Source organism: Fundulus heteroclitus, chromosome 13 (genome assembly GCF_011125445.2).
Source record: "Fundulus heteroclitus isolate FHET01 chromosome 13, MU-UCD_Fhet_4.1, whole genome shotgun sequence".
Lineage (NCBI taxonomy): Eukaryota > Metazoa > Chordata > Actinopteri > Cyprinodontiformes > Fundulidae > Fundulus > Fundulus heteroclitus.
In genome coordinates, this window is record NC_046373.1 from 19609835 (window position 1) to 19637791 (window position 27957).

The following is a 27957-nucleotide window of genomic DNA, read 5'->3' on the forward strand; positions in this document are numbered from 1 at the left end:
AGCCGTTTATTCTTTTATGCACCTTACTCTCTCCTCTTTGTTGGTTTTTCTCCCCCTAAGTCTTTTCGATCTTCTCAGCTGCACGTAACCCCACACTTGAAGTGAGAGGGCTCGTCTGACCAAAAGAAGAAACGGTACCACGAGGTTCAGCCGTCACCGTGGCCCACATGGACCAAGCTTCCAACCCGGCGCCGCCCTTGGAGGTGGATGTGGACCTCGGGTTTGCGCTCTTCTTCCTCTTCCTGCTGTGTTTCTTTCTTCTGGTGACAGTGGTGCGTTGTGCTCAGACTGTGGTGGACCCTTACGGCTCGATCTCCACCTCTACCTACCAGGAGGAGCAGATCACATGAGGCAGCAAGGGGTCAGTTTCTCGACTCTCAAGGGACTTTTCAGGCATGAATTGTGCTTTGCTACTTCTCCAGCTGGATTGTTTTGTCTTCAGTTTTCCAAGGATAATACACAGGGGACTGGTGACTATGAAGGGTAGAGAGTCACAAGTGGAATGAGAGACATTCTGAAAGACTAGATGTTTTGTTGTATCCAAAGTTTTTGAAATACCCAATGAATTATGATCATTTCTGCGTCATAGTTTCTGAGCATTTACCCCAAATGGTTAATCGGTTTTCATCAAGTGTTTCTGAGAAAGGTCAAAGAAAATGTCTCATTGTTATGTATGTTTAAAGCCCTTAATAGTTTTCTACAAACCTTAAGAGAGAGTCAGGGTTAGAATTTTCAGTAATAGGGTGTAACATTATGACCACTTTTTCTAAGTGTTTTTGACCTCCTCCTGTTGCCAAAACACCCCGAATCCAATATGACGTGGACTCCATTTGACTCCTGAAGGTGAGCTATGCTATGTGGTTCCAAGAGCTGCAGATTCGCTACGTACTTTCAACTGTGAGGTGTGGTCTACATTGACAGGACTTGTTTGTGTTGCACGTCCCACAGATGCTCAATTAGACTGAGGAGTGTGGAATTTCAAGGCCAAGTCAGCTCCTCCAAGTTGTTATTTTGATCCTCAGACCATTCCTGAACCATCCACTTTGCAGGGCATGGTAGCCTGTTGAAACACAGCCGCAAGTGTCCGGAAATGCCAATTCTCTGAAAGGGTGTACATTGTCTGCACAAATGCTTAGGTGGTCCTTGACAAAGTATGTTTGTTAGATGGTGACCACTGCAGACCAGGGACTTACGAGGGAAGGTGCAGTTCTAGAGATGCTCTGACCCGTTTACCAAACAATCATGCATCAACTTTGAGGAAAGAAAATTCACTTTCTACCTAATGTATCCCACTCTCTAGCAGGAGCAATAACGGAGACTCAGTGTCATCCACATTACCTGACAGTGGTCATAATGTTATGTGATCTGTGAAGATGGTAATACAGTTACTCAGTTTACAGGAACCTTATGTGACATATAAAAAAAAGGTATTTTAGTAATGTGTCTAAGTTTGGTCATGCAGTATATTTTTCTTATGGTTTCTTAGAATTTCAACAAATGTTGTTAAAATAGTGAATTCTCCAGTAAAGTAGTATTATCTTTATTATGATTTTAAATGTGTTTTCACTAACAACTGGTAAATAATAGGAATAACCAAATGTTAGTATGTTCTGCTTTGGTTATAGAAATTATGGCGCTTTTCCCCAGGATCCAGATCATTTGGTATTGATCTTCAAAAAGAGCATTTAGAGGCCCTCAAATGGCTCTTTAATGTGCCTACACACATGAACATGAAACTGGAGATGTCTCTTCAATATTGCTGTAACTCGTATAAAACATTGTAAACGTTGCTACATTAAATTTAATGATGGTTTGTGTAATTTGTTAAGTCACACAAATATTACAACACAATGTCAACTTGTACAGACATCCACCTAGTGTTTGAATGCATTAAATCTAAAGAAATGAAAAACCTTGCTAAACGCTGATAGTGTGGTCACTAAGCACAGCAACTTGCAAAGCCCAAAGGTTTCCTGTCTCCTATGCCATCAGAAAGCACTTTTATACTTGTGGTGAAACTACCTCTGATTTTAAAGAGGACATATCATGCAAATTCCACATTTTTAGCCCTTAAATAAAGTTTTTATGCACACTTGGAATCTCTAGAAGTGAAGAAAATTTTGATGTAGTTACTTAAAGTGATGCAGAGATGTCTTTATATTCTATTTAGGTCATATTTTTCAGTTTGTTAAGTTTTCTCTATTCCCTATTTTTTTTTTTTTTTTTTGGGGCAATTATATTTGCTGCGAAGCTGCTAAACAAGGTCATGGATTTCCAGCTTACTAGTAATGCAAATCTGCAATTTTTGATGCAATTTTGTAGTCCCAGCTCAAGGATGCTGAAGCTACAAGTGGATAAGAAAATTTTTTTGGTTTTGGTGTATTAACCCACACAATTAATTTCACTGTCCCCCGGCATACGACAAAAATGGCCGAACAGGGTGGAGTAGAACGCTCTGCAGCCTGGAGAGGGGTCTGAAGTGCCTCCTTTAGATTTAAAGAAACAGCACCAAAACAAGTTACTCTCGGACGAACCTAAGAACAGGAGCGAAAAAGGCAACAATAACTAGGAATTCAGACCAATGGAATGCAGTTCCACTTTTTATAGACCACAACTGACTAATTTATATGTGAAAAGGAAGCGCTTACAACTGAAAAACGCAAGGGAATCTTTCTTCTCTGAGGTGATCAGCAAAAACATTAACAATGCTCGTTCCTTATTTGCCACAGTCGACAGGCTAACAAACCCTCCTGGGCCTGTGGCATCGGAACTCCACTCCACCAGGGCCAGCAGTGAATTTGCTAACTTCTTTGCTACTACTGCAGAACTACAGGTCCACCCCCCCCCCCCAAACCTTTATCAGTAAGATTTCTGACACACATTCTTATCAATGACCAGCTGGTTTGACATTTTTCAGTCAGGTTTCAGTGCTCACCACAGTACAGAGACCACCCTTGTCAAGGTGTTTAATGACATCCATATAAATGCAGACTGTAGAAAAAACACTGTACTGGATCTATTGGACCTGCGTTCAGCATTTAACACTATTGATTACTCCAGTCTATTATAGTGCCTGGAAAACTGGGTTGGCCTTTCTGGTACAGCACTTGACTGGATTAAATCCTACTAAGGACAGGGACTTTTTTGTGTCAGTAGGTACTTTTACATCACAGACCACAACAATCACGTGAGGTTTCCCAAGGGTCCATCTTGAGTCCCCTCCTATTCAACATCTACATTGTCTCTCTAGCTCAGATCATAAAAAAATAGCAGCATAAGTTACCATAGCTATGCAGACGACACACAGCTCTACGTCACCATGTCACCAGGTGACTATGAACCCATTCAAGCGCTGAGTAAATACTTAGAAGAAATCAATGCCCGGTGTGCCAAAATTTTCTACAGTTGAATGAAAACAAAACTGAACTAATAATATATAGACCAACAAAGGAGCAATCAAGAGTTAACACACAGCTTCAGTTGCTTCATGACTGATCAGGACCTAAATCTGGGTGTAGTGATGGACTCAGACCTGAACCTTCAAAGGCATCTAAATACAATAACAATGTCAGCCTTCTATAAGCTGAAGAACTTTGTTGTCCAATTTGTTATATCTTGACCTACCATCTCTATTCCACTGCAATGTACTTTCTTCTGTAATGTTTTTCTTTTCTTTGTTCTATTAATGTACATGCCTAGCTTAAAAACATGATATTTCCCCTTTGGAGTTATGTTATCCTTTGTCCCATAACACACTGTTTTTTAATCTAGTGTCACATTTTAATAATAATAAAAAAAAGAACATATTGGCCAAACTTCTTTCGTCTGCCACAAGGAGGAAAAATGGAAACTTTGGCAGACACACAAAAAAAGTGGACGGAAGAAAATAAGAAATTTGTGCAATATTACAAAAAACAAACAACAAAACAGTACTACTAAGAAAGCAGCAGAAGAGAATAAGTGACAGTGATGAGAGTTAGGTGACGTTTTTGTATTTATTTTTTTTTTAAGAGAAAACCCGGAAGTGCTTGAACGGAAGTACAGTAGGTGGCGGTATGGACTCATTCGCAGTTTGCGTTCCGGCATTATTACAAAGAAGAAGAAAAAGATGCAGGGTACACAACAACGGAGATAGCCGAAGTGGGGCTTTGTTAAATTGCTTGTATTATTTTGCGTGGAATCCAAACAACCACTTTCTATTTCCAACCCTTTGATTATTGAGGGTTTTCTGCCTGTAGCGCTAGCTTCGTAGCTAGCATCAACGGCCGGTTTAGCCCAGGAAGTAACTGCAACGGAAAAAAAAATACATATTTGTGGTTTCCTCAGACCTTCTTTGTCTTTTCGAGGTGGGGGTGTTCAAACGCCTGATAGGTAAGTACCGCGTTACGGGGTAGCGCAATCATTTGTCACTTTTCGATAGTTTAAGTTGTAAATAATAATACCAAAAGAAACACGTCGCTTTGTTGTACAAATAAGCTAAAGCTAACAATGAAGCAACTGATGAGCTAACGGTAAAATCTCGGTTGCCATTTCACTAAATCGTCTTGATTCCTTAATCTGCGTGCAGCATCTTCTCATCGAGGGTTTTTTTTTTTGTGCAAGTTAACCGTCTCCAAAGTTGAACTTGAATTTTTAATGTATTAGCCTCGAAAGATGCACGGATTTGACGGACAGAGACGTTGTACCAAAAAGATTAGACAGACATCTTGATGTTGACATGGTAAAAACAAAGCGCCCTATAGTGAGAGTAATTAAAGCACAATGAAAGCATACTTTTTTTTTAACCAGGCTTAAAATTAACTTAAATGCACCATTTGTGTAAAAATAAGTAAATAAAAATTTGCAAATGTCATTGCTCAAAAATGAAGCCACAATTGAGAAGCTAATTTGGGGGAAAAATTAGCAGTCGGATGCAACTTAATCAGATGCCCCAAATATATTGTGACTAAATATAAAACAATCACTTGTAGTGAATACTCACAGAGAAAATAAAGAGTTAAAGGAAAAAATGTTGATTGAAAATTTGTATTTTGAATAAGAAAGAGGTTTGGGGGGGGAGGATCGGTTGTGCACAGAGCAAATAAACAGCTCAAGAAAAATGAATGATTTAAAGTGAGTGGGTAAAAAAAATACATGCATTAAAGCCAAGGGATAAAATACAGCATTTAAATATTGAAATACATTTATATCTGTAACTGATTGTTTAATAAATGATTGATTAAATGTTTTCTGTTTTGTTATTTCGTTGCATTTAATTGCACACAATTGTATATTTTTTAGCTACTTTCGGTCCTCAATTTATTTTATCAAGTCATGGATTTATTTGTGTGTGTGTGTGTGTGTGTGTATATATATATATATATATATATATATATATATATGAATTCTGGCAGGATTGTCCTCTGTATTTTTTGTCTCTGCAGGGATTAAATAAGACATGCTGACTGAGCATCATCACTGATCTCCTCTATTTAAGTGAAGGTGCGAAGATAATTTATGATTTTTCCTATGGCGCTTAAAAGCTGTGTGTTTGCAGGGGCAATGGAGGTGGATAAGGTCAAGACGAGAACAAAGAAGCTTTCCAGGTCCAGGAGGCGAAAACAAAGCAAGAGAAAAACATATCCTGAGAAAGAAAGAGGTAATCAACGTTAATGCACAACGGTATAAGATATTTCGAAAATCAGTTGGAGTAGTTAAGTCTGTCCGACTAAGTTGTTAAATGTGTTAAGCTTACGGACAGATGCGGTACCGGTGGACATTTTTTTAGATGGAATTTTGAAAAGCGTTGTTTTCTTCGTAGAAAATCCCTCTGATTCTCCATGGGACTCCGTTCCGTCCACGCACGAAACCCCCAGCAAGGCCACAAAGTTTGAAAACGGCTTTGACTCTCTCAGTCTCATAAAAGATGCAGTTGTAGTTTTGACCAAACTGCCTGAATATAAAATCGGCGCTCTGCGACCCCCGACGCCTCCGCAGTTCTACAGTGAAGACGAATCCTTCAGCAGCTCCGATTCGGACACCCAGTGGGAATCGGAGGAGGATTCCAGCGATTCGGACTTCTGGGTCATAAACAGCAAACTCAAATATTCAAACTCCCCAAATTGTGAGCTGATAAGGATGCCGACAACCAGTCACAACTGTAACGGTAAGATCGCAAATAAACCTGCAAGAACATTATATATTACCTTACCGCAGTTTAAAGAAAATATGCAGAATGCTGACGTACTAATATGTTTGGAGCCTTCTACTTACTCTGCTGTAGTAGAAATAACCTCACTGTGTCTACAGGTGTTTCCCTTTGCTCACGTGACAAGATCCGGCCTGACTTACCCGATGAAGAAATTAACGTTGACATGGTGGTCATCGCCCGAAGAAGACCTATGAGGTGGCAGCGCGGTAAAATAGTGGAAATAATTACAAAAGGTAAGATGCAAATTGAAAGATTTTATTTGCCAGGAAAAGATTCTGCTTGTTAGAAAGAGCCGAGGTATATTTTAATATTTGCAGATAAATTTGTTGGCGCACCTAGTAAAGATATAAACAAATCTCTGAATGCATAAGTCTAGTATTACAGTAGACCGATCTGATTGAAAGAAATTGACAGCGTGGTGCATTCACTGATCAGAAGAAGATTGGATTGTTGTGTGTCTAACGGGTTTATCTCCCGTCAGGGCTGATTTAGCTGACAACTGGCCACGTCCGGTTTATCAGCTGCTTTCTCTGGGCATCTCTAAAACTGACTCGGAAAGTTTATCAGAATCAGCTTTTGTTGCCAAGTTGGTTCATAGAACTAGTTCCGTTTTCCTCTCAATTAAGATATCTTACAAATATACATCCATCTATCCATCCATTTTCCAAACCGCTTTATCCCTCATGGGGTCGCGGGGGTTGCTGGTGCCTATCTCCAGCGTTCACTGGGCGAGAGGCGGGGTACACCCTGGACAGGTCGCCAGTCTGTCGCAGGCTTACAAATATACAAAATAGGTAAATAGAAATAGTTTTCTTGTAAATACGTACACGTCAGTGATGTGCGGTAGGGTTCATAGCTGGTGAGGCACTGACGTTTCAGTCAGATTTACAAATATATATACACTCTACAGAGTAGACTCATGGCAAAGTGCTGAAGGAGACTGATTGAGCCTAATAAATTCACCAAGAGACATGGAAAAAATATTGATTCTTTGATGGAAAAAAAATAAAACTAAATTATTTGTCATTTGATTGGTGACAGTTTATGAATTATGATGGATTTCTGCATTTGTAACACATTCTAAAAATATAACACATTACGCACATTTCATTACAATAACAAAACATGAATAATTATCGCTGTCTTACCTCTACTTATAAATGAAGTCCAAGCGGCGCTCTTTCTGAACAAAAAAATCAGTCATTTTCCGGTAAAAGTTCTCTTTATCTTCTTCAGATTTAAAAGTCTCTCTGTCTCAGTGGAGCTCACTGCCAGGAAGGAAAGCCTTCCTTCATCAGTCCTGTTCCGGCTGTATGTTTAGAGTCTTTTTAGTGCTTTACTTGTTTAGCATAACTTCATCCATAACTTGCTGTGACTCTACAGTTATGGGATCAGGAGTGGTGCCCCTTGAGCGCCCCCTGTCTAGAGGCCAAGGAACTGCCGGCCTCACCTACAACCAGTTCTTTGGCTTTTATGATCGCCCAGCAATACACGAAAACATGTTATCTGCACACAGTTTGATGACCAAAACACAATTCGTAATCCACATACATTAAATTGTGGAAAATCAGTTCATAACTGTTTGAACAATTGGATTTATGATCTAGAGGCAGGAAGATGCATTGACAGAATGAAAGCCAGCGCAGTTAACATGGGATTGCGCAATCCCAGGGGAGGCCTCACCGGCTTCGCTATCAAGCGCCACCAAGGATTTACATGGAAAATGGCGAAAAAAATGCTATTTTAAAAAGAATATGACCAAAAATAAGGAAATTAGATTAAAAAAAAGAACTTTTATTACATGTGACTGAATGAATCACAATTTATATTATGTTATCCTTATCATATATTTTCTTTCTTTCCATGATGACAAGTGAGGCCTGGCCTCACTTGCCTCCCCTGACTGCACGTCACTGTCAGTAACTGTATTTATTAACAACCTTCTCAGACTGCAGGATGTGTAAAAAAAAAAGGTATCTTTTCAAACATTTTTGGAATGCAGCAGCTTTAATCTTTTTTTTTTTTTTTTCCTGTCTCTCTTTCCAGACGATGGGCGGTTAAAGTACAAAGTTAGTTTTGAAGATAAGGGAACATGTCTCGTATCCGGACACCATATTGCTTTTGACAGCAGGCCGAAGGTGGAGCAGCTGTACATCGGCGCCCGTGCGGTGGTCCGCTGTCAAAATAACAAGTATCGATTCCGGCCAGGAATACTGGCTGAGCTGCCCAGCAGGAAAAACCAGTTCAGGTTGGACTCACAAGGAAAGATACTCAGTATAATGGAAGGTTTCAGTTTCCCTGACTCACATCTATTTACATTTATTCAGGTTTTTGATGTTCATGGATGACCACACACCAGTCTATGTTGGGCTTCCTTTGTTTCACCTGGTGTGCCGACCATGTAAGTTCAACTCAATAAATCAAACACTTTAGCCACTACCATTTTCTCTTAAAGGAAAGTGTACATTTAATAGCGTTCTCATTTTTATGCATTTTATATTGTGAAACAGTTCATGATATTTACTTTCTTTGAAAAAGTCTACTAAAATTAGTGTTGTGTTTGAGATTTCTCTTGAAAAGTATAATTTCAATAGCTTTCAAAACCTCTTATAGATAAGTGCTACTTTTTTGTAATAAATTTTATTTTAGATCTTAAAATGGCTCTAAAAGTCTTAAACTTCATGAAACTTGCCATGTTAATAAGGATCTCATACTCAACCTTGTAACAGCGAAATATTACAAATTAGTTGAATCGTTACATTTATTATTTTTTCAGTGCCTGCATAAAGTATTGCACATATCCACAGTGCAGTATTAGTGTGCGCAATGTTTGTATGGTAAAGGATTGTTTATAATACGATAATCGTTTGTTGACATATCTCAAATGTCATGAATTCACTCTTTGCATACCAATAAGATAGATAACCTGTCGAATAGACTCTTAGTGCAGGAGAAGTCTACGCCGATGTTAGGGATGGAGATGTTGAACGTTGTTGGAGGTGGAGTCCAAAAAAAGAGAGAGGTTGGAAACGTGGATACAATGCCCTGTAAAAATGTTCACCCTGCTTGGCATTTTTCATGTTTTATTGCCTCGACAACCTGGAATTAAAATGGATTATTTGCAAATGTACTCTCTTTCATTTTACAGGACATGCCTGCAATTTAAGACTTTAAAGCAAGCTACAAATAGGATGGTGAAGATTCTCAGGCATCCAGGTCATGATCAGTCCAAAAAAAAAAAAAAAGAAAGGTTATCCTGCACCTCAAGGGTAAAGGACAATCCTTTGAGGACCAAAATGTTCACATTTTGGACAGACAAAAAACAGATGGTTTGAGAAAGGGGTGAAGGAAGCCATTTACGTAAAGCAAGGAAAAAAACAACTTTAAACATAGAAGGGGGGGCTCAGGTTTCAACTTTCAAACACTTACAACAAAGCAATAGGTTTGATTCCTGCTAAGTTTTACCCCAAATTGCCTGTGTAAATTCTCAGTTATCTGGGTCATCGCAACAGCAAACAGGCTGAAATCGGAGGTGACCAGACTTTCGTTCATTGCAACGCACTTAAAATCCTTACATTTTCTCAAAAATTGGCGGTGCACCTTATAATCTGGTGCACCTTATGTATGATTAAAGTTGTGCTTACTGACTTATTTTATGTGGTACAATGCGCTCAAAAATCTGTTAAAATGTGTAAGTATGACTTTGGTAAGAGCAAAGCCGCTCCACTCAGTGGATATTTGGAGCATTACGGTACACAGTGTGATTACCTGATCAGACCCCTGAGCAGTCTACAAAACTGCCTGATTGTAATGTCTAAACTAGAAGTGCATTCATGTAAAGGCCCCCACATACTCGAGCGTACTTCACTTCGCGGTAGTCTGTGCATACATGTATGTGCACAGCTCCATTTTTACGACTTCTCAGAGGCAAGAAGTCTTCACATCAAACTGTTTTATATGAGACACCGAGCTTGATACACTGAGCTGCTCAAAGCAGGCGGCCGCAAGGATGCACGTCATGAGAGTCCGTCTCTGTTTTCACTGACAGGTGGGAGCCTGCTGGAAAAGAAACGGCTCTAGGTGCTCAGCTAGCTAATTCCACATTGTACCATCCATTCCGCCGCTTCATCCTGCTGGCAGAAAGTGTGGGAATTGGAGCAATTTCCCACAAGAAATGTAGGCAACAGGTACACTCGACTATGAAGGATAAAACGTCCGCAGAGTCAGCACGGAGTCCACCAAGTTCACAGTATGCGCACAGTACACCGAGTATGTGGGATCCTTTAGCCAACCCGCACCCAGAGTACACGCTAGCAACAATAATTCAATATAAAAATTAAGTTTATCTTGGCGTTATGTTAGAAACAGGGTCAGTGTAGTCCAACTACTCTGTCCTCCCGACAGAGACGGATAGCTCTCCCTCTCAGGAGAGAGCTGTGTACGTGAAGGGACTGAGTGATAGAACACACTTGGGAAGAATATTCAGTGCGCCTTATAATCCGGTGCACCTGATGGTCCAAAAATACGGCAATGGCTATTTTTTTCTAGTAGAAGTCCACAGTCCAGCACTGCAGAGTGTATCTCTTATTGTGGTCCTATGGAGAGAGAGATCCTCCATTCTCTGCAACTCCTTCAGGGTTACCTTTGGTATGTTTACCTATGCACAATGCCAAATTTCAGTTTTTCATCATTTTTATTTATTATTCATGTTTTTCTCAATTTTACTTGACCTACTTAGACTATTTTATGTAGATCCATCACATCAAATAGGATGAAAAAAACATTTAAATTACAGGTGGAGTGTAACAAAACAGGTAAAAAAAAAAAAACAAGTGGGGTGAATACTTTAGCAAGGCACTGTATTTTTCTCTGGTTGTGTTTAATTTATCTGTCAATCAATTCCTTAACAAAGGAGAGTTTCTCAGTAATGTTGTGAAGTAAGGAGCATTTTCAGTTTTCTGTTGATTATAAAGTGTTCAATCACTGGATGATCCCTGCAAACCCACTAATGCTTTACATTTAAATTGCCCAGAGAAATTGTATTTGCTTCTGTATCTACTCCAAAAAACAAATAAACAGTTCATTCAGCAACAATCTTTTCTTTTTTTCTAACAGTGGAGGATGTTTTGGATGACGTTCCAGATGGAGCACACAAGTGCTTTATGAGACAGTACCTCAAGGATTGGCCGTACCCTCATTTAAACAAGTACAGAGCCGGACAGAGCTTTAATGTTGAGTTAAATGGAGTCATGCAGATGTGTGAGGTTACTGCAATCGACTGCAGCTTAATGCAAGTTGTTTTTCAGGTGAGTATTTTTTTTTGTTGTTGGGGTTTTTACGTTTTTAAAACTTTATTGTTCAACTTAAAAATATATACAAAAATGGGTAGAACAGACCAAACTAAAAAGTGTAGGAATGGATGCAATGTAAAAAATGTAAACAGAACTGGGTTTAAAACCTAAACTAGATGGTTTATTAATTCAATTCAATTTTATTTATATAGCGGCAAATTCATGAAACATGTCATCTCGAGATATATTATACAGATTGGTCAAAAATTTCCTATATAAGGAAACCAGTTATGTAGTAAATCAGTCTCTTTCATGCCAATACATATATTGCATGATGTTTGAGTGTATTTGAATCAGTTTTGCATAAAAAAGTTATGTCTAGTTCTTTTGTTCTGATATTTTCATATTTTGTAAAAAGGAAACTTGTTACTAATTGTGGAGCTATATATATATATATATATATATATATATATATATATATATATATATATATATATATATATATATATATATATATATATAATCACTAACTTTTTATTTCAGATTTAAGCTACTGAGAATTTATTTATAAATTCATAAATTGTTCAGTAATATACAGCCTTTTTACATTTATTGTTTTTTTTACACACACACACACACACATATACATTTGTACCACTGGGAGACGGGAAGTAAAGTATTAAACTTTCCTAGAAACTCTGATCAACTCATTAGTTTGATCAAGTGAATTATATTCAGAATACTATTATGCCGACAAAATTCTATTCCGTTTGATTTTTCCACATCCTCACCTGTGTGCTGAGTTTATTTTATTTTTATTTTATTTGTATAAAAAGCAATGAAAACACAATTAAGGTTAGCATCTTTTAGCAATGCCTTTAATTCTGTTTTCCTAACATTCTTTCATCTTTCAGGAGAATCAGCGAAGGGAGTGGATCTTCAGAGGCTCCATTAGACTGGAGCACATTGCCAGACTGTGGGAAGAGAGGAACAAGCAGGAGTCCAAGGATGAATCTGAGTCAGATTAGTTGGTTCAGGTATATTTGAAATAAAGTAGAAATGTATAATGAACACATAAAGCTGGGCATACACTGTATGATTCTTCAGTCATGCGAGATTTGTTTGGATCCGGCCGAGTTTCATCTCCATCGTGCATCCTGCGTTGTGTTGTATACGGGGGGTAACGAGGGGCGATTAGCCTCTCACGACCACCTCCCGATCCAAGCGTGTGGTTTTTGGACGTGGAGCATGAGCAGTCAGGTCTCATCAGAGCGTCGGGCCGTACGGTGTAAGAACACATATGTGAGCTGTGAACTTTTAAACCCTGCGGTTTGGTCATACAGTTTATTCTGTATCTGAGTACGATTGAAAACATCGTACAATGTATGCCCGCCATAAGTTGCTTCAGAGGGGGGCATTTATTTATCTTTCAATATTAGGTCTGGGAAGTGAAAGTCCTGTGAAGGCCTATTACTGCTTTATTGTTTTTTATTCTCCTGGCAACATAAATTGGCTTTTTGGAGGCCTGAACATGTATGTTCACCAAATTTTGCAAATCTGTCTGTTGTACGTAAAGATCGCGTATTTTATAGGTTTGGCTAAAGTCGCACAAAAATAGCTCCATCATGTGTCCCCTTGAAATCTTCAATAGCACTACTTTTGATTTTTTTTTTTTTTTTTTACCTTTTTATCTTCGAGGTATGAAATTTGGAAGACAGTTGTAAGACTTCCCAAGACCTATACAAAAACGCTTATACCCCTGCTCTACAACAAACAGAAGTCAGTGATCTTAGTTTTTTTTTTTTTTTTTTTTTTTAACCCAGTTTTGGCTGTTTCAAGCCCCACTGCCTTTGATCACTCTCCTCCTAGAGGTTTGGACCAATCGGCTTGAGATTTGGTCCATTTGGTCATATGGCCTTGGGGATCTAAAGTAAAGTAAAATCCTGTATTTTAATGTATGTTTAAAAATCATGAGTCTTTATTGCCATTACGCAACCATAATGACATTTTGTGGAGACACCAGCCCAGAGTTCACATGTAATACACAGACACAAATCAAAGACTGATACACTCAACTTGAACATTTCTAACAACAACAGTTCCCAAGAAGCTAAAAGTGTGCAAATAGCCCTTGGCATCTGGTACAAGTTGAATATTCAAGTCAAATAACGACGGGTAGCGAGCAGCCACCCTACAGAAGGATCCGTACAAACACTCCGCTTAAAAGTGTGCAATTAGTCCACGTCTGGGCTAACCTTAGCCTAACTGAGCCCGACAGAATGTAATAGTGAGGCTCACTTACAGTACCGCCTAGTGGCGACGCACGGACTTGAGTCGCTCGCGCGCAACACGCCAGAGCAGCTCAAAGCTGCAAATAGCGTTCAACGCTGCTCGCTTTAATTTTCCCCTCCTTTTTTTTTTTTTTTTCTTCTTGTAGGAATGTTAGAAAACATTTCAAGTTGAAATAAAATGTTCTGCTGAAGGACTGAAGAGTAGCTACTCAAGTGAATCCTTCCTTATATTCTTCATGATGATAAATGTATTTTCCTTTGCCTATTTCTTTTCTGTTAATTAAACATATGTAATTAACTGCATTAAACTGAACTGTTAAACAGTCTTACAGATTCCAGTGTGTTTTTGGAGCTGAATCCTTGAACCGTTTGTGCTGTCGTGGAGTCATTTTAGGTTACAGTTGTAGAACTGCCTCTGGCCTGTCTGATTAAACTATCTTACAATATGTCATGTAAATCTCTGAGGATCCCTCACCTGAACGCTGTTTGTGGCGGCATCGATTTAAAAATGTAACAGAAGAATTTCCAAACGGCTGAACTCGACTCTCCTGGGAGCGAGCAAAAAGTGTAATGGCTTCCTTTCAGACAGCTGACCGGCAGTGAGCAGCATGGTGGGAGCGCTGTTTTGCACTCAAAGCAGCTGCGGTCAAAGCAGCCTTTCCTCTGGTGTCTCATTAAAAGGACTTTAAACCGTAGTTATGGCATGATGAAACGCCTGTGCACTTTTAAGACCATACTTTTTTTTTTTTTCTTTTTTTTTCTTTTTTTTTTTTAAGACGTGTTAACCAAATCTGTCAGCTGGCTTAAAAGGCAGTGAAACAAGTGTTTCTGACTCTGGACTGAATGTAAACACCAGATCTTCTCTCCAACAGCTCAGAACACCAAAGCCCCCCCGCCCCCCCTTTTACGTCCCATCACAGTGTAACAATATGCATAAAAATTTAAGACCGCTTTGCTTTTAATATACCTACTCTGTTGATGTTGTTATACTCCAAGACTCAAACACATGTTTGATGTAAAAGCTCAGTTTGTTGTTCAGGATTCTTTTTTTGTGTTAATGATTTTTCCAACTACTGAACAAGAACACTCTGCTCAAAATATTAGGTTTGTCCCTTTCTAGTCTCATTTCTCTATTGGCACGATATTACAAGCATTTCAGATAAGCGTTTGAAATATGAAGTATATAGGAATCTAGTAAAATCACCCTAAATATGTCTTGTGCGGTCAAAAAAATTAGGGCAGTGCCACACTGTCAAGTATTTTGTCTAAATACTGAAATCCATACAGTTTCAGTCCGCCCACCGTTTGCAGCTATAGCAGCTCCTGGTCTACCTGGAAGGCTATCGACAGGGTTTCGGAGTGTGTTTATGGAAATATTTCACTATTCCCCCATAAAAGTGCAGTTGTGAGATCAGACACTGATGTTGGGCATGAAGGCCTCATCTGCAGACTTTGCTCTAATTCGTCCTAAAGGTGTTCTGTCATGTTGAGGTTCTGTTTGAACACAAGAAGTCGCCTCTAAACATTTTCCACCATGCAAGGAGCATAAAATTTTCCAGCATTAGTAGACGGCTCATATTATAATCCTCTCCACACCAAGCTTTGTGCTAATTATTATTCTTATTAATATTATTGGGGAATGATTGGTAGCGATGAAATCTCATGGCTAGACTTAGTTAATATGTAGCGTCATTGTCATACCACACTGTAATGCACTGAGATCTTGAGAGCAACGTATTCTTTAACCAGTGTATGTAGAAGCAGTCTACATGCCAAGGTGCTGGGTTTTATACAGCCATAGCCATGGAGGAGATTGTAACCTCTAAATTCGACTATGTGGAAGTGTGAGCCAATTTTTGCAATATTTTTATGAATGAAATAAGTTACACATCCAAAGCTTTTAACTAGCTCCTTTTATTAAGACAATAGGAAAAACAAAAGAAAAAATATTGGGAAATGCTCCTGAAAAATCCACATGCATTTACTTTCTACACATTAGATCTTTTTTCATTCTTCAATGTATTTTTGTTTCCTTTATTTTTAGCCGATCAAGATACATATTAGACTAAATATACTTTGTTGTGAAAGATTACTGTAAAGCTTGGAACTCAAATATTAATATTCAAAGTGTTGCATTGAACGTAGTTGCATTTATTTTCAAAGCATATTATTTTTAGTAGTAATATTTAGTACGACTTTGGAATATCCCATATGAACTGCAAATATTTACTGTGCATGGTGTCATTCTTTGAACCACTTGTGACTTATTTTTTTTCAAAAACATTTTGCAGATTTGTCTCTTGGTCATTTTGGTTGACTCCTACCATCATGTCCAAAGGTTTGCAATAAAGCGAGATTCTTTCACAGCTTTGTCTCATGTTTTACTTGGTTTAACATCTTCTCTCTGCTGAAGCACCTCAAACTTTTTCTGGGGACTGTATAATATGCAATCTATATAGTCTTACCTGGATGAAAATAGAGATAAAGAGATATTTTTTGATCTGAAAACAACTATTTAAGAACAAATCTAAAAACTTAAAGGATCAAACTATATTCGAGGCAACAGACCTTTTATTAATCTATATTGTATGTTCCAAATAAATATCTAGGACCTTTATAATTGGGGATATGACATTACGGGAGTCTCCAAAATCAAGAATCTTTATTGTCACAATGTTTTGCAATGGTGAAATTTGCTTTTGAAACATACACCGGCTCAAGGTGTACACAGATAATGTAAAAAACACGCAGACACAATAGATATATTTCCACACTGTTTTTTTTAAATTATGTTATATATATACATCAGTTGAATGCACTGACCAAACTCACTTCCTGAGAAGCTTAACATGTGCAAACAGTCTTTAGATTCTGGTGAGAGTCGTATCTGAGCCCAAAAAGTCCAATATCAGTCCCTTTGCGAACAATATGGATTACTGTGTTGTTGCATAAATGAATCACTCAACACTCTCAATGATACACTCATGCTCGTAGTAAATACTGTGCAATAGTCATAAGTCTCCACTTACAGAACGAGTGTGAAACCAGGCATTATCAGTAATGTGATTTTTACAGGGAGCTAACCACAAATTTTGGAAAGAAGCTGTTTTTGAGTCCATTAGTTTTTGATCTAATGTTTTCTGAACTGTTCAATTCAATTTTATTCATATAGCACCAATTCATGAAACATGTCATCTCAAGGCACTTTCCAAAGTCAAATTCAATCAGATCATACAGATTGGGTCAGATTATACAGATTGGTCAAAATTTCCTGTATGAGGGAACCCAGTTGATTGCATCAAAGTCACAGAGAGAGTCGTCTGCATTGTTGATGGCTTTGCTGCAATCCCTCATACTAAGCAAGCATGAAGCGACAGCGGAAAGAAAAACTCCCTATTAACAGGAAGGAAAACCTCCAGCAGAACCGGGCTCAGTATGAACGGTCATCTGCCTCGACCGACTGGGGGTTAGAGAAGACAGAGCAGAGACACAACAAGAGAGACAAAAAAGCACAGAAGCACACATTGATCCAGTAATCTGTTCTACATTAGATGGTAATAGCGGGTGATCTGTCTTCTCTGGATGATGTCACAGTTAACAGAACACCAGACCAGGTGTATCTACTATGAAGAAAAAAAAGAGAGAGAACAAAAAGTTAAAAGCTGAAATGACGACAAGCAATGCAAGACTGGAGAACAGTAGAACTCAGCAGAGTGAGAAAAATAGACCCTGATGTCCTCCAGTAGCCTAAGCCTATAGCAGCACAACTATAGAGGTAGCTCAGGGTAACATGAGCCACTCTAACTATAAGCTTTGTCAAAAAGGAAAGTTTTCAGATTAGTCTTAAAAGTAGACAGGGTGTCTGCCTCACGGACCAAAACTGGGAGTTGGTTCCACAGGAGAGGAGCCTGATAGCTAAAGGATCTGCCTCCCATTCTACTTTTAGAGACTCTAGGAACCACCAGCAGACCTGCGGTCTGAGAGCGAAGTGCTCTGTTAGGAACATACGGGGTAATCAGAGCTCTGATATATATGATGGAGCTTGATTATTAAGGGCTTTATACGTTAGAAGAAGAATTTTAAATTATATTCTTGATTTAACAGAAAGCCAATGAAGGGAAGCTAAAATTGGAGAAATATGATCCCTCTTGTTGATATTCATCAGAACTCTTGCTGCAGCATTTTGGATCAGCTGAAGACTTTGAACTGCATTTTGTGGACTTCCTGATAGTAAAGAATTACAATAGTCCAGCCTTGAAGTAACAAATGCATGGACTAGTTTTCTAGCATCACCCCTGGACAGAATGTTTCTAATTTTGGCAATATTCCTGAGGTAAAAAAGGAAACCCTGGAAACCTGTTTAATATGGGATTTAAATGACATGTCTTGGTCAAAAAGAACACCAAGATTTTTTACTTTATTACCAGAGGCCAAGTTAATGCCATCCAGATTAAGTGATTGATTAAGAAGTTTACCCGATGTCTGTAATACAACATATAATCCCTTTGCCTTGTGCAAATTCTTTATTCAAAATTGTATTAGTCTTAAGTTGAAATGTGTGCATGTAAAGGATCTACGGGTAAGAGATTTCAGGCTGTTGTTTATGCTCATAATTGTGAATAATGTCCCTTTTTAGAGAATACTGTTCTATTTAGACCTTAACCATTGGCATGAATGGTAATTTTAAGCTTTTAATTATTGTAGGTATTCTTTGTCCAGGTTGGTATGATCATCCATTTTCTAACACGTCTATCCGTTGTGGAGTTGAGAGGGGTACTGGTGCCCATCTCCAGCTGTCAACGGGCGAGAGTGTCTTATTTTTTTATTTTTTTTAAGTTTGTTTTTATTAAAATTCTATGTACAAGCACTTAGAGTTGCCTTTGGACCAAAATGTGCTATACAAATAAAGTTGCCTTACTGCAATAGCTTTTTTTTTAATTTAATAGTGATGCAGTCAACACTCCAAACCAGGTGGTGGCGACAATGCTCCACGTCATTGATTGTCAAGCGCTACTAACGTCCTCAAAACAAGAGGAGGAAGAAGAAGAAGAAGAAGAAGAAGAAGAAGAAGAAGGCGGTCCAGTTAAGTTGGAAAACAAGCTATTTTGCAGGTAAGATATGTATCATGACGGCGTTTATTGACGCGACAAAAGATGCCGTAGTAGTGGACAGCTTCTTCTTTTTTAGGCATAGCACCCAAGCTAAAAACGGCAGTTGAAAAGCGAAGCGAACGAAAGACGGCAGTTGAAAACTGTGACGCGACTCGCGGTGCTAATGGACGCTCGTGATTTTTTTATGTACATGTCCAGCAGCACACATCCTTATCGGTTTAAAGTTGCAAATAGACGCGAATAAAAGTCAACATGACTTTATGTTTATCGAAGGTTTCAGTGTTCAGTAGATAACCGATTGGTCTGGCAAGATTTGGCGAGTGGTTGTTTGTTTGTGAAGGGCATCATTTTAGCCATCAGTAACATCACTTGCTAAAATAACAAAAGCGGTCTAAGAAATATAAATATATATGAAATTTATGTTCGGTTCAATTCAAAACTACCGTGTTAATCCCAAAGGGAAAGTAAATGTAGTAACTCATTCATTATGTAGGGTTTTCCTGCAGGGGTGTCTGTCTTCTTTAAAAATTGAAAGAACTTGGGAACTCTGGAAATTTAAGACATGAAAAATGTGGAATTTTTGTCATAAAAATTATGTAGGAAATCTTTATATATGTTTTTTTTTTTTTTTTTTTTTTAATACCCTATTTTGCCCAGGATATTCACTCCTCTGTCCAAATCATTGAGTTTGGCACCTAGGCATGCAGACTGCTTCTACAAACAGTAAAACAGAGGGGTTGCTCTCAGGACCTCAGTAAATTCCTTTCTTTTAATTATCCCACACCACAGCCAACTACTAATGGCAGCAGCTCAGCCAAGAACTGGTAGGCCACGTAAAATGACACGAGCAGGGTCAGCGGATGCTCAGGGGCCATAGTGCGCTGAGGTTGGCAGGGTTCCTGCGGATCCTTAAAAAGTCTTAAAAGGCATTGAATTCTGTAATATAAAACTAAGGCCTTAATTGGCATTAAAATGTCTTAAATCAATCTTTCTTAGGTCTTAAAATTGTTACCAGGTCATAAATAGGATTTTATTTTTGTAATCCTTACCAAACAGTAAAATAATTGACACAATTATAATTTTTTTAATTTACTGAACGGCTCAATGTAACCATTATTGGTTCGGTCCCGATAGCGGAACCAATAAAAACTGTTGCGGCCGGACCATAGCTGCGAAAAAGAGTTGGCACTGGTTATGTTGTGGTTTTTAAAACTGATTTATAGTTTATTTTAGTAGGGAACAAAACAAAGTTTGTGAATTCAGTTCAGTAGTTGTTCAAAAATATCTGTAAATTGTGTGTTTTTTAGCTTTCTTCCTATATGGAATGTTTTTCAAAATCTTTAACATGTTTACTGAGCCAGAAAGTAATGGTTTATGTTAAAATAAACATTTGGGTGAAGTTGTCGCAACCAGGTTTATCTTGTTTATCGTGAAGTTGGTCTTAACTTTTTATTTCAAGTGGCATTAAAAAGTCTTAAAAAGTCTTGAATTTAACTTGCCTTATGCTGTAGGAACCCTGGGTTGGTAACTGAGCAGAGTCAAAGTTACCAATGGCCTCCGAGTTCTGTGGCTTGGAGATTGGGCTTCATGTGGCCTTCAGATCAGCTCAGGAGCAATGCGTAGAGAACCCAATGGAATGGGTTCCCCCATGGCCAAGCAGTACATCACCAAGTGTAAAGCAAAGTGCTGGATACAGTCTCTCTGGATTGATGAAACACGTGTCTCCTGGCAATCCAAGGGGCAAGTCTGGGTTTGGTGCTTTCCAGAGAAACGGCACCGTATCATTTGTTAAGTTCGGTGCATAGGGGATGATGTTGGGAGGCGGTTCTTCAAGTGTCGGGCTGTGCACCTCAGTTCTAGTGAAATGAACCCTCAGTGCTGCAGCACACCCAGACACCATGGGCAATTTCACGGTCTTGTTAGGTTTGGGGAGAGGCTTATCCTGTTCCAACACCAATACGCCAATACGCAAAGCAAGGCCCATAAAGACACGGATGGGTTAGTTCCAGCGGACGTCTTTTGGGATGAATCAGAGCAAAGACTGAGAGCTATGGGTTCTCGTCCAACATCACTGTCTGTCCTCACAAATGCACTTCTGGAAGAATGGTCAAAAGTACTGATAAACACACTATTATTACAAATATTTACCTTTGGCTCATTAAATCTGCATCTGTATGACACTTACTTTTATTTATTTAAGTATTCTCCTTATCGCCTTGGACGTTGAGATTCTACATTTGCAGGATTCAAAGTCTATATTGTTCAAGATAAATGCCACAGTATTCAGTGCGTTGAATTCTGCAGCATTACATCGAATACTGCGAGGAAACGGGGAGCTCGGTGCGACACCTTTTTAACTTCACTTCTGTCCTGCGCTCAGAATCCTTGTTTGACGCAGTGAGGATGGAGGAGGAAGAGACGGAGATAAGCAAGGAAGAGCTCCAGAGCTGGATCGCCGATGAGGTTCACAAGGCCAGACTCACCTCCCCGGGTATTCTTAAGAAATACAGTCTGCTGCGATCGCTGCTTGAAAGGAGGCAGAGACAGGCTACCAGGTTTTTGCAGCTCTGCCAGTAAGTATTGTCGTACCCGTTACTTGCATCACTACTTTTTTTAAGCTGTTTGTTTGTATTTTGATAAAATTCTAGCAAAGCCCCGTTCTTAGACTTTTTAAAGCCGGGTTCAAACTGTGGTTTTTGCTTGACTCGGCCAACACCTTTCACTGGGAATAATTACTATAAATTTCTTTGGTTGTCGGGTTAAACCTGAGGTCGTTTTCAGCGCACCGACCGCTGAGTTGGCTCGCTTCAAACCATGTAGGGACTAAATAATGTCCACAATGTCCTGGGAATATTGTGCAGTGAACAAGCATTAAATTATTGTCCTCTTTTTCAGTATATAGTCAGTGCTTTATATGTACGCGCTCACGCAAAAACTTTTATTTGTGTTTCTTTTTTCATGTATCTATTGCTAAAATGTCTTCCTTATTTTATGAATGAAAAAAAGAAAAGTCATTGAGAGCAAAGTGGAATCTGGAGGAAGTCCAATTCCTTTTTTGTAAGCATAAAGCTGATGTTGGGAGTTATGAACGTCTCCACCGGTTTGTCATCTGCCTCTGTTACGTGCCGCCTTTAATAATACGAGCGTCTGCAACTTTCTTTCTACTTATTGTCAGAGCCATTTCACAGTTAAAACGTGGAGTTTTTGTTTTGTTCTTGGAAAAGTAAAAAGTGTGCTGCTTAATGCAAAGTTTAAGATGATTGCCGTTTATGGCAACACAATTTCGTTCGGGGGAAATTTAGAAAGCATCCAGAGATCCAACCAGAGGCTCTTCCCTGCCTGAAAACTAAATATGCACGATAAATGTTTTATTAAACCGATAACGTTCTCCTTCCAAAAGGCTGTTAACCGACAGTAATCGATGACTGATACCTGGAGATAAATCCAGTGAGCAATACTGTAAGATAATGATGGCCATTCTCTAAACAGCATAGAAAACAGTTGACTATAGATTAAGATCACATTTTTGAAATGAAAATCTGATTGCAAGCCACCATGTGTTTAAAATAGATCAAACAAAACCACCTTTTAAATGAACATCTGTTAAAATAGGACACATTACTTATTGCTATAAACTAATATTAGCCCCAACAACTGAGCCAGGATTTAAAATAAAAAGGCAATCCACAACTTAAATTCAAGGTACATCAATTCATATTGTTAATATAGAATTTCCAACAATTATTCAAACTGATAAAGTACATTCTTGAAACATATATAGAAGACAGATTTGGACTTGTCTGTGTAAAAACAAGCAGTTTGCAAGTTATTCTTCCGACCTTTTCATGCTTATTTCTATGGTTTGTGCACAATATTTCAGGATAATTGGTACAATATTGTTAAACTTACAAGGAGGGGCATCCTAACGATGTTTTTCCAGTCATACAGCTTTCTCTAATTACGACAACGTTATTCGAACGCCATGCGGGTCTCATGCATTGCAGTGGTGAGCGCTTAATAAAAAAATTTAAAAAACACCCACACCGCCATCCTGACAAATAATGTATAATACATTATCGGTTCTATTGGTTACGGTATCGGAGAGATATGTGTGATGATATCTTAATATTGCGGCAATAACTATATACATGTCGGACTTAATTTCCTTGTCTATATGATTTATGTGCACTGGTTGTTTTGTTGATGTTATTTGCTGTTATATTTCAGGTCTTTGGTGGTATTTGAGAACACTGTGAAAGAACTGTACTCACAGCTGGGATTGGAGTACACTTGCTTGGATTCTGAGAGCGACGACGACGACGCTGAACCCACGAGCTGCAGTAAGACCTCATAAATAATCTCGTCCTGTGTCTGTGTCCTCATTGGATTTCTCACTACGCAGGGCTGTGAAAAGTATTCGCCTCCATAAAGGTTTTTTTTCTGACCGTAAATATACACGTGAAACATGTATATGTGAATCCCACTTCTTCTTGTCTTTTTTTTTTTTTTTTAGGACGCACTTTACCGTTTTTGTTCGTTTCTTCGGAGCATCGCATCCACGGGCCTTCTGCTTCCAGGGTGTCAACTCCTCGTTTATCAACACCAGACGTTGAAGAAGATCAGGAGGAAACTGTTAATCAAAAAAGCCCAGTGGTCGTTGTAAACAAAGAAGCTGTGGTGGTTTTACATAAGCTTACCACGTCTCAGATTGCTGCTACTGCAAGCCCGCCTTTGCCTGATGCTGACGACGTTGAAGATGCAGATCGGAGCTTCGGCAAGTCAGACGGGGAGTGGAAACCGGACAGAGAGATGAGCGACTCAGAATATTCTGTGTCAGATTTTGGTGCCCGATCAAACAGAAAGAGAAAACTTAAAAGCACAGGAACGCATGAGAAGCTCAACTCAGCTTCCAAAAGAAGCAGAAAGTCTCCTGCTAAGGCAAAGAGGGCAAAGAGATCAGCGTCTTCAGCCAGTACAAACAAGAAAGGCGACTGTAGCGTCTCAGAGACGTCAGGTTTACCAGCTAATTCAGATGGTGATGCTGAAAGCGGCCAAAGAGACACCAAGGAACGTCCGTCCAGCTCTAGAAAAACAACAAAGTGTCTCACCTCTGGAACAAAACGGATACCCCAAAGCAGTGCTAAAACCACAACAACAACAACAACGGCGGCAAAAACGACATCCCAAGCAGAGACGACAAAAACGACAACGGCGGCGAAAACGACATCCCAAGCAAAGACGACAAAAACGACAACGGCGGCGAAAACGGCATCCCAAGCAAAGACGACAAAAACGACAACGACGGCGAAAACGACATCCCAAGCAAAGACGACAAAAACGACAACGGAGTCCAGCACGACAAGCCCCACATGCCAGGCCACCGTAGCGCAGCCAGCAACAACGCCGCAGTCCAATGCAGTCAGCGCTAAGAGCAACGCTGTAATAACCTTCACACCGTCTGCAAGCAATAGAGGTAACAGCCACAAGATTTTGTATTTTTTTTTTCTAATAATAATTTATTTTACACGAAATTCATCGTTCAAATCATGAGGCGGTTTATTTTGCGAACTCAAATTAATAGTTTACATTACAATAAAGAAAAAAATACTAAACGGTATGTTTATATTTTAGTATACTTGTTATATGTATACACCTTTATGATTTTATAGGTTACTTGTAGAATTATGAGCTTGTAGAAATGTGTACACCTGAACAGATGTCATTTTAGACCAACTTTTTGCATGTTGTGCTTTTTTTGCATGGACAGTAGTGACCCCTGTGAGCCAACAGAGCTCTAAAACCACCGGCAAGCCTCCAAGCAAGCCAAGAATCGAAATCAAGTTGAACATGAACGTCCTGGCGAGAAGGAAACATATGTGCTGGCAACGAGGGAAAGTGGCAGAAATAATAACGAAAGGTGAGCAGACTTTACGGTTTTCACTTACGTCTGGCCTTCCCATAAATGCCTTTCTTGTTGCCGCTCTTCTATAAAGACTGCATTTTTGAACCCCTGTAGCTTCTCTCGAGTTATCATGGACCTCTTGGCCCATTTCCTACTTAATACTTTGCTTGCAAAGCCCGTTGGATTGTTTGGACAACCATTTGTTGCTAGGTCTACAGTTGGCCATTGTCTCTACATATTCAGATGATGGATTGTACAATATCTATTTTAAGATTTGACCTAAAAAAATCAGAGAATGTTTATTAAGTTAACTTTATTGTTTGATTATTATATCTGCATTGTAGAGCCTCCCAAGTGCACAACAAAATGTATTTAAGGGCTAAAGAAGTGTATTTTTCAACATATGCCTCCTTTAACTCTGAGCCATGACTGTACTGAGTTCTAGACGATACTGATTGAGAAATCTGGCACGATGTTTGGATTGCTCTCCTCATTTCAGAAAACGGCAAGGTGAAATATAAGATCACCTTCGAGGAAAAGGGTAAAAGCCTTGTGTCCGGTCACCACCTCGCCTATGACGGGTTGCCAAAGTTGGACGAGCTATCCATAGGTTGCCGTGTGGTGGTCCAGTGTCCGAGCGAGAAAGCCGAGTTCCAGCCCGGGATAATGGCCGAGCTCCCCGGTCGGAAGAATCGCATGAGGTTTGAATGCATTACTGCGCATAGAACACTTGATACATCACACGAAATGTAGTTAAACCTACATACAAGTATTGTTAAATGAAATCATGTCTTGCTTGTAGATTCCTGGTGTACACTGACGATCACACGCCCATGTACGTCGGCTTACCGGCACTTCGTCTGGTGTACAAACCCTGTAAGCTTGTTTATCAAATTGCACAAGTTGACAACTTTGTTTATGGTAAAATAAATGTAATTGTAGATCACTTTCAAACTTTGGTGTAAATTTACCAGAACAAATAATGTATGAAACTCTTTATACAACTAAACTGTTTCGTAAGAACATTTTCATTCCAAAAAAGTAAAAAACAAAGCAACTGAACTTGTTTTCCGTAGTTGAAGACGTTTCGCTTCTTCTCCAGGAAACTTTCTCAATTCAAAAAGTCTAGAGTAATGATGAGTACCAAGCTTTATACTACTGCCTAACAAAGGCCTTGTAATGGCAAATTCATCCGAAACAGGTCCACCCCTTACTAAGTCCAGTTGCTTTGTTTTTTTACTTTTTTGGAATGACCATGACCTGCATGACTGAGAATCTTCACCAGCGTAAAAACATTTTCAACTTATTCACAGCTTTAGAAAAAAATTCAGAGGCTGCTGCAATTTTTTTTAAATCAGCACCTCCACTTCTACAGTGTAAACTTTACAGGAGATTATACACAAAGTATAACAACACGCATTACCTTTTTCTCTGACATTTAATCAGATTAAGCTTTTAGGCAAGGGAAGTGTATTTATGTAGCACTTTTCATTAACAAGATGATTCAATGTACTGATTTAGGTCAGGGTTACATGAATAATTTCTATTTTCCAATATCCTAAATAGTTAGTAAGAGAATATGGGGGATTTTATTTAACTCTGGTCTCTTTCTGCAAATTTTCCACAAAAAAAAAACAGGATGGAGGATAGAACGTAGAGTGAAAAACTCTCTTGCAGTACCCATTGCAAATTTAACAAAATATCAGATTGTATTGAAAATTGGGAGCTGTTCTTAACGTAGAATTCAGATAAAATTTACTGTACACAGAATCTGTTGTCCTGTGAACATTTTCCCTCCGTTTTTTACAGTGGCAGATCCTTTAGATGACATTCTTGATGAACATCACAAAGAATTTATTAGAGAGTATCTGAGAACCTGGCCTTACCCGCCTCAGACCCAGTACAAAATCGGACAGGTTATGCAGGCCGAATACGAAGGTACCATGCAGAAGTGTGAGGTCTTAACTGTCGACTGCAGCTTGATTGAGGTCGTTTTTGAGGTTAGTATTAATTTGTTTGTGTGTTGTTGTTTTTTTTTTAAGTTCTTTTACTATTTTTCCTTTGAGCGTAAGATGTTTTTTGTTCATTTTTGTCTTTTAGAGTGATCAACATAAGGAGTGGCTCTACCGAGGCTCATTGCGCCTGGAACACATGATCAAAATGAAGTATTCCAAGTGGAAGGAGGGCAACACATGCACATAGAAACCTCATTGGTAAAATGGTTTATTTGCTGCAGGAACATTAAAATCAACCCATAACATTGAGAAGGAGTGTGTCGGGAAAGTCGCACAGCGTTCTCCCTGATGGGGCCCACTAACCCCAGTGGCCCCACCTCCTCGCACGTGTGTTGCAGGGGCTTTTTGCGTCTTTGGAGCTTCACAAAACATCTCCTCTACATGCCTTACTCAAAAAAAAAAACTGAGTTTGATCCTCCTAGCAATTTCTTAATTGCTTAATTCTGAATTTACACATTTTTTTAAAGTTGTCAAAAGACAGAAAATATATATCATGACATAACTGTCTTCAAAGCTTAAAAATAAAACCGGAAGTCTGGGTTAGGCTTGAGTCATTGATTTTATATTTTTTTAATCATTATTATTGTTTTGGATTTTTTTTTTTTTTTTTTTTTGGGCTAGTGAAGGTTTTACTTCATTAAAATGCCAAAGACTCTTTTTAATTGTGTGAATAAAAATAAGTATTTTTATTTGTTCACATATGCATTTTAGAGATTTGTGTGTGTTTAGTCAGTATTTTTATATAAAAACCTTCACTTTTTCTTCTAAGTATGAATGAGTTCTGAATTCACAAATGTATTCAGGAAGACGTCTATCTGTATTTATTTGAGACAAAGGTGCAAGTTGATGTAAAGATGGGAGAAATAACTGGTTTTCTTCAAGGTCTTAAAAACGTTAACTTTATATGCTACATTTTAGACTCGAAACTGTTTTAAATATGCCAAGATTGGGTCCATTTTATTGGGTCATAGTTTTGGCTGTAGATATTGTTTAACATCAAGTCACCTCGAGTGTTTTAAGATTAATGTTTTTATTAATTATTTTCCTTCAACACTTGTTTTAAACCAAATAGACAAATCGGTATCTGTGCAGCTTTCTTTTTGTTATTGTACCACTGACTTCCATTAAAAGATGTGATTTATTTTAATGACTTACAA

General features: G+C 38.7%; 2 protein-coding genes across 6 annotated transcripts; both read left to right on the plus strand.

Annotated features, from left to right (window-relative positions):
• Nucleotides 1-4052: 4052 nt before the first annotated feature.
• On the plus strand, nt 4053-14098 carry LOC105935159 (histone-lysine N-methyltransferase SETDB1-B). Its single transcript, XM_012875440.3, has 8 exons — nt 4053-4371; nt 5537-5638; nt 5801-6145; nt 6289-6423; nt 8237-8438; nt 8518-8591; nt 11306-11496; nt 12396-14098. The coding sequence occupies exons 2-8, from the start codon at nt 5542-5544 to the stop codon at nt 12507-12509; spliced, it is 1158 nt and encodes a 385-aa protein (XP_012730894.1). The 5' UTR covers nt 4053-4371; nt 5537-5541; the 3' UTR covers nt 12510-14098.
• Nucleotides 14099-18760: 4662 nt separating this feature from the next.
• LOC105935117 (histone-lysine N-methyltransferase SETDB1-A) lies at nt 18761-27957 on the plus strand. Of its 5 annotated transcripts, none has more exons than XM_036145311.1 (10): nt 18761-18883; nt 21264-21456; nt 23111-23223; nt 23397-24108; nt 24199-24356; nt 24651-24800; nt 25285-25486; nt 25588-25661; nt 26595-26785; nt 26886-27957. In XM_036145311.1, the coding sequence occupies exons 2-10, from the start codon at nt 21287-21289 to the stop codon at nt 26985-26987; spliced, it is 1872 nt and encodes a 623-aa protein (XP_036001204.1). In that variant the 5' UTR covers nt 18761-18883; nt 21264-21286; the 3' UTR covers nt 26988-27957. The 5 variants fall into 5 exon arrangements, with proteins under 5 accessions (XP_036001204.1, XP_036001205.1, XP_036001202.1 ...); XM_036145312.1 differs by having other exon boundaries at nt 23397-24050; nt 24186-24356; XM_036145309.1 differs by having other exon boundaries at nt 23397-24042; nt 24094-24356.

Excerpts from the sequence above, each read along its gene's own strand:
- LOC105935159 (XM_012875440.3), top strand. The coding sequence starts at position 5,542 with ATGGAGGTGGATAAGGTCAAGACGAGAACAAAGAAGCTTTCCAGGTCC. Across the intron at positions 6,424-8,236 it reads AGTGGAAATAATTACAAAAG|ACGATGGGCGGTTAAAGTAC; the intron begins GTAAGATGCAAA and ends CTCTCTTTCCAG. Across the intron at positions 8,592-11,305 it reads TCACCTGGTGTGCCGACCAT|TGGAGGATGTTTTGGATGAC; the intron begins GTAAGTTCAACT and ends TTTTTCTAACAG.
- LOC105935117 (XM_021322981.2), top strand. The coding sequence starts at position 21,287 with ATGGAGGAGGAAGAGACGGAGATAAGCAAGGAAGAGCTCCAGAGCTGG. Across the intron at positions 25,662-26,594 it reads TCGTCTGGTGTACAAACCCT|TGGCAGATCCTTTAGATGAC; the intron begins GTAAGCTTGTTT and ends CGTTTTTTACAG. Across the intron at positions 26,786-26,885 it reads TGATTGAGGTCGTTTTTGAG|AGTGATCAACATAAGGAGTG; the intron begins GTTAGTATTAAT and ends TTTGTCTTTTAG.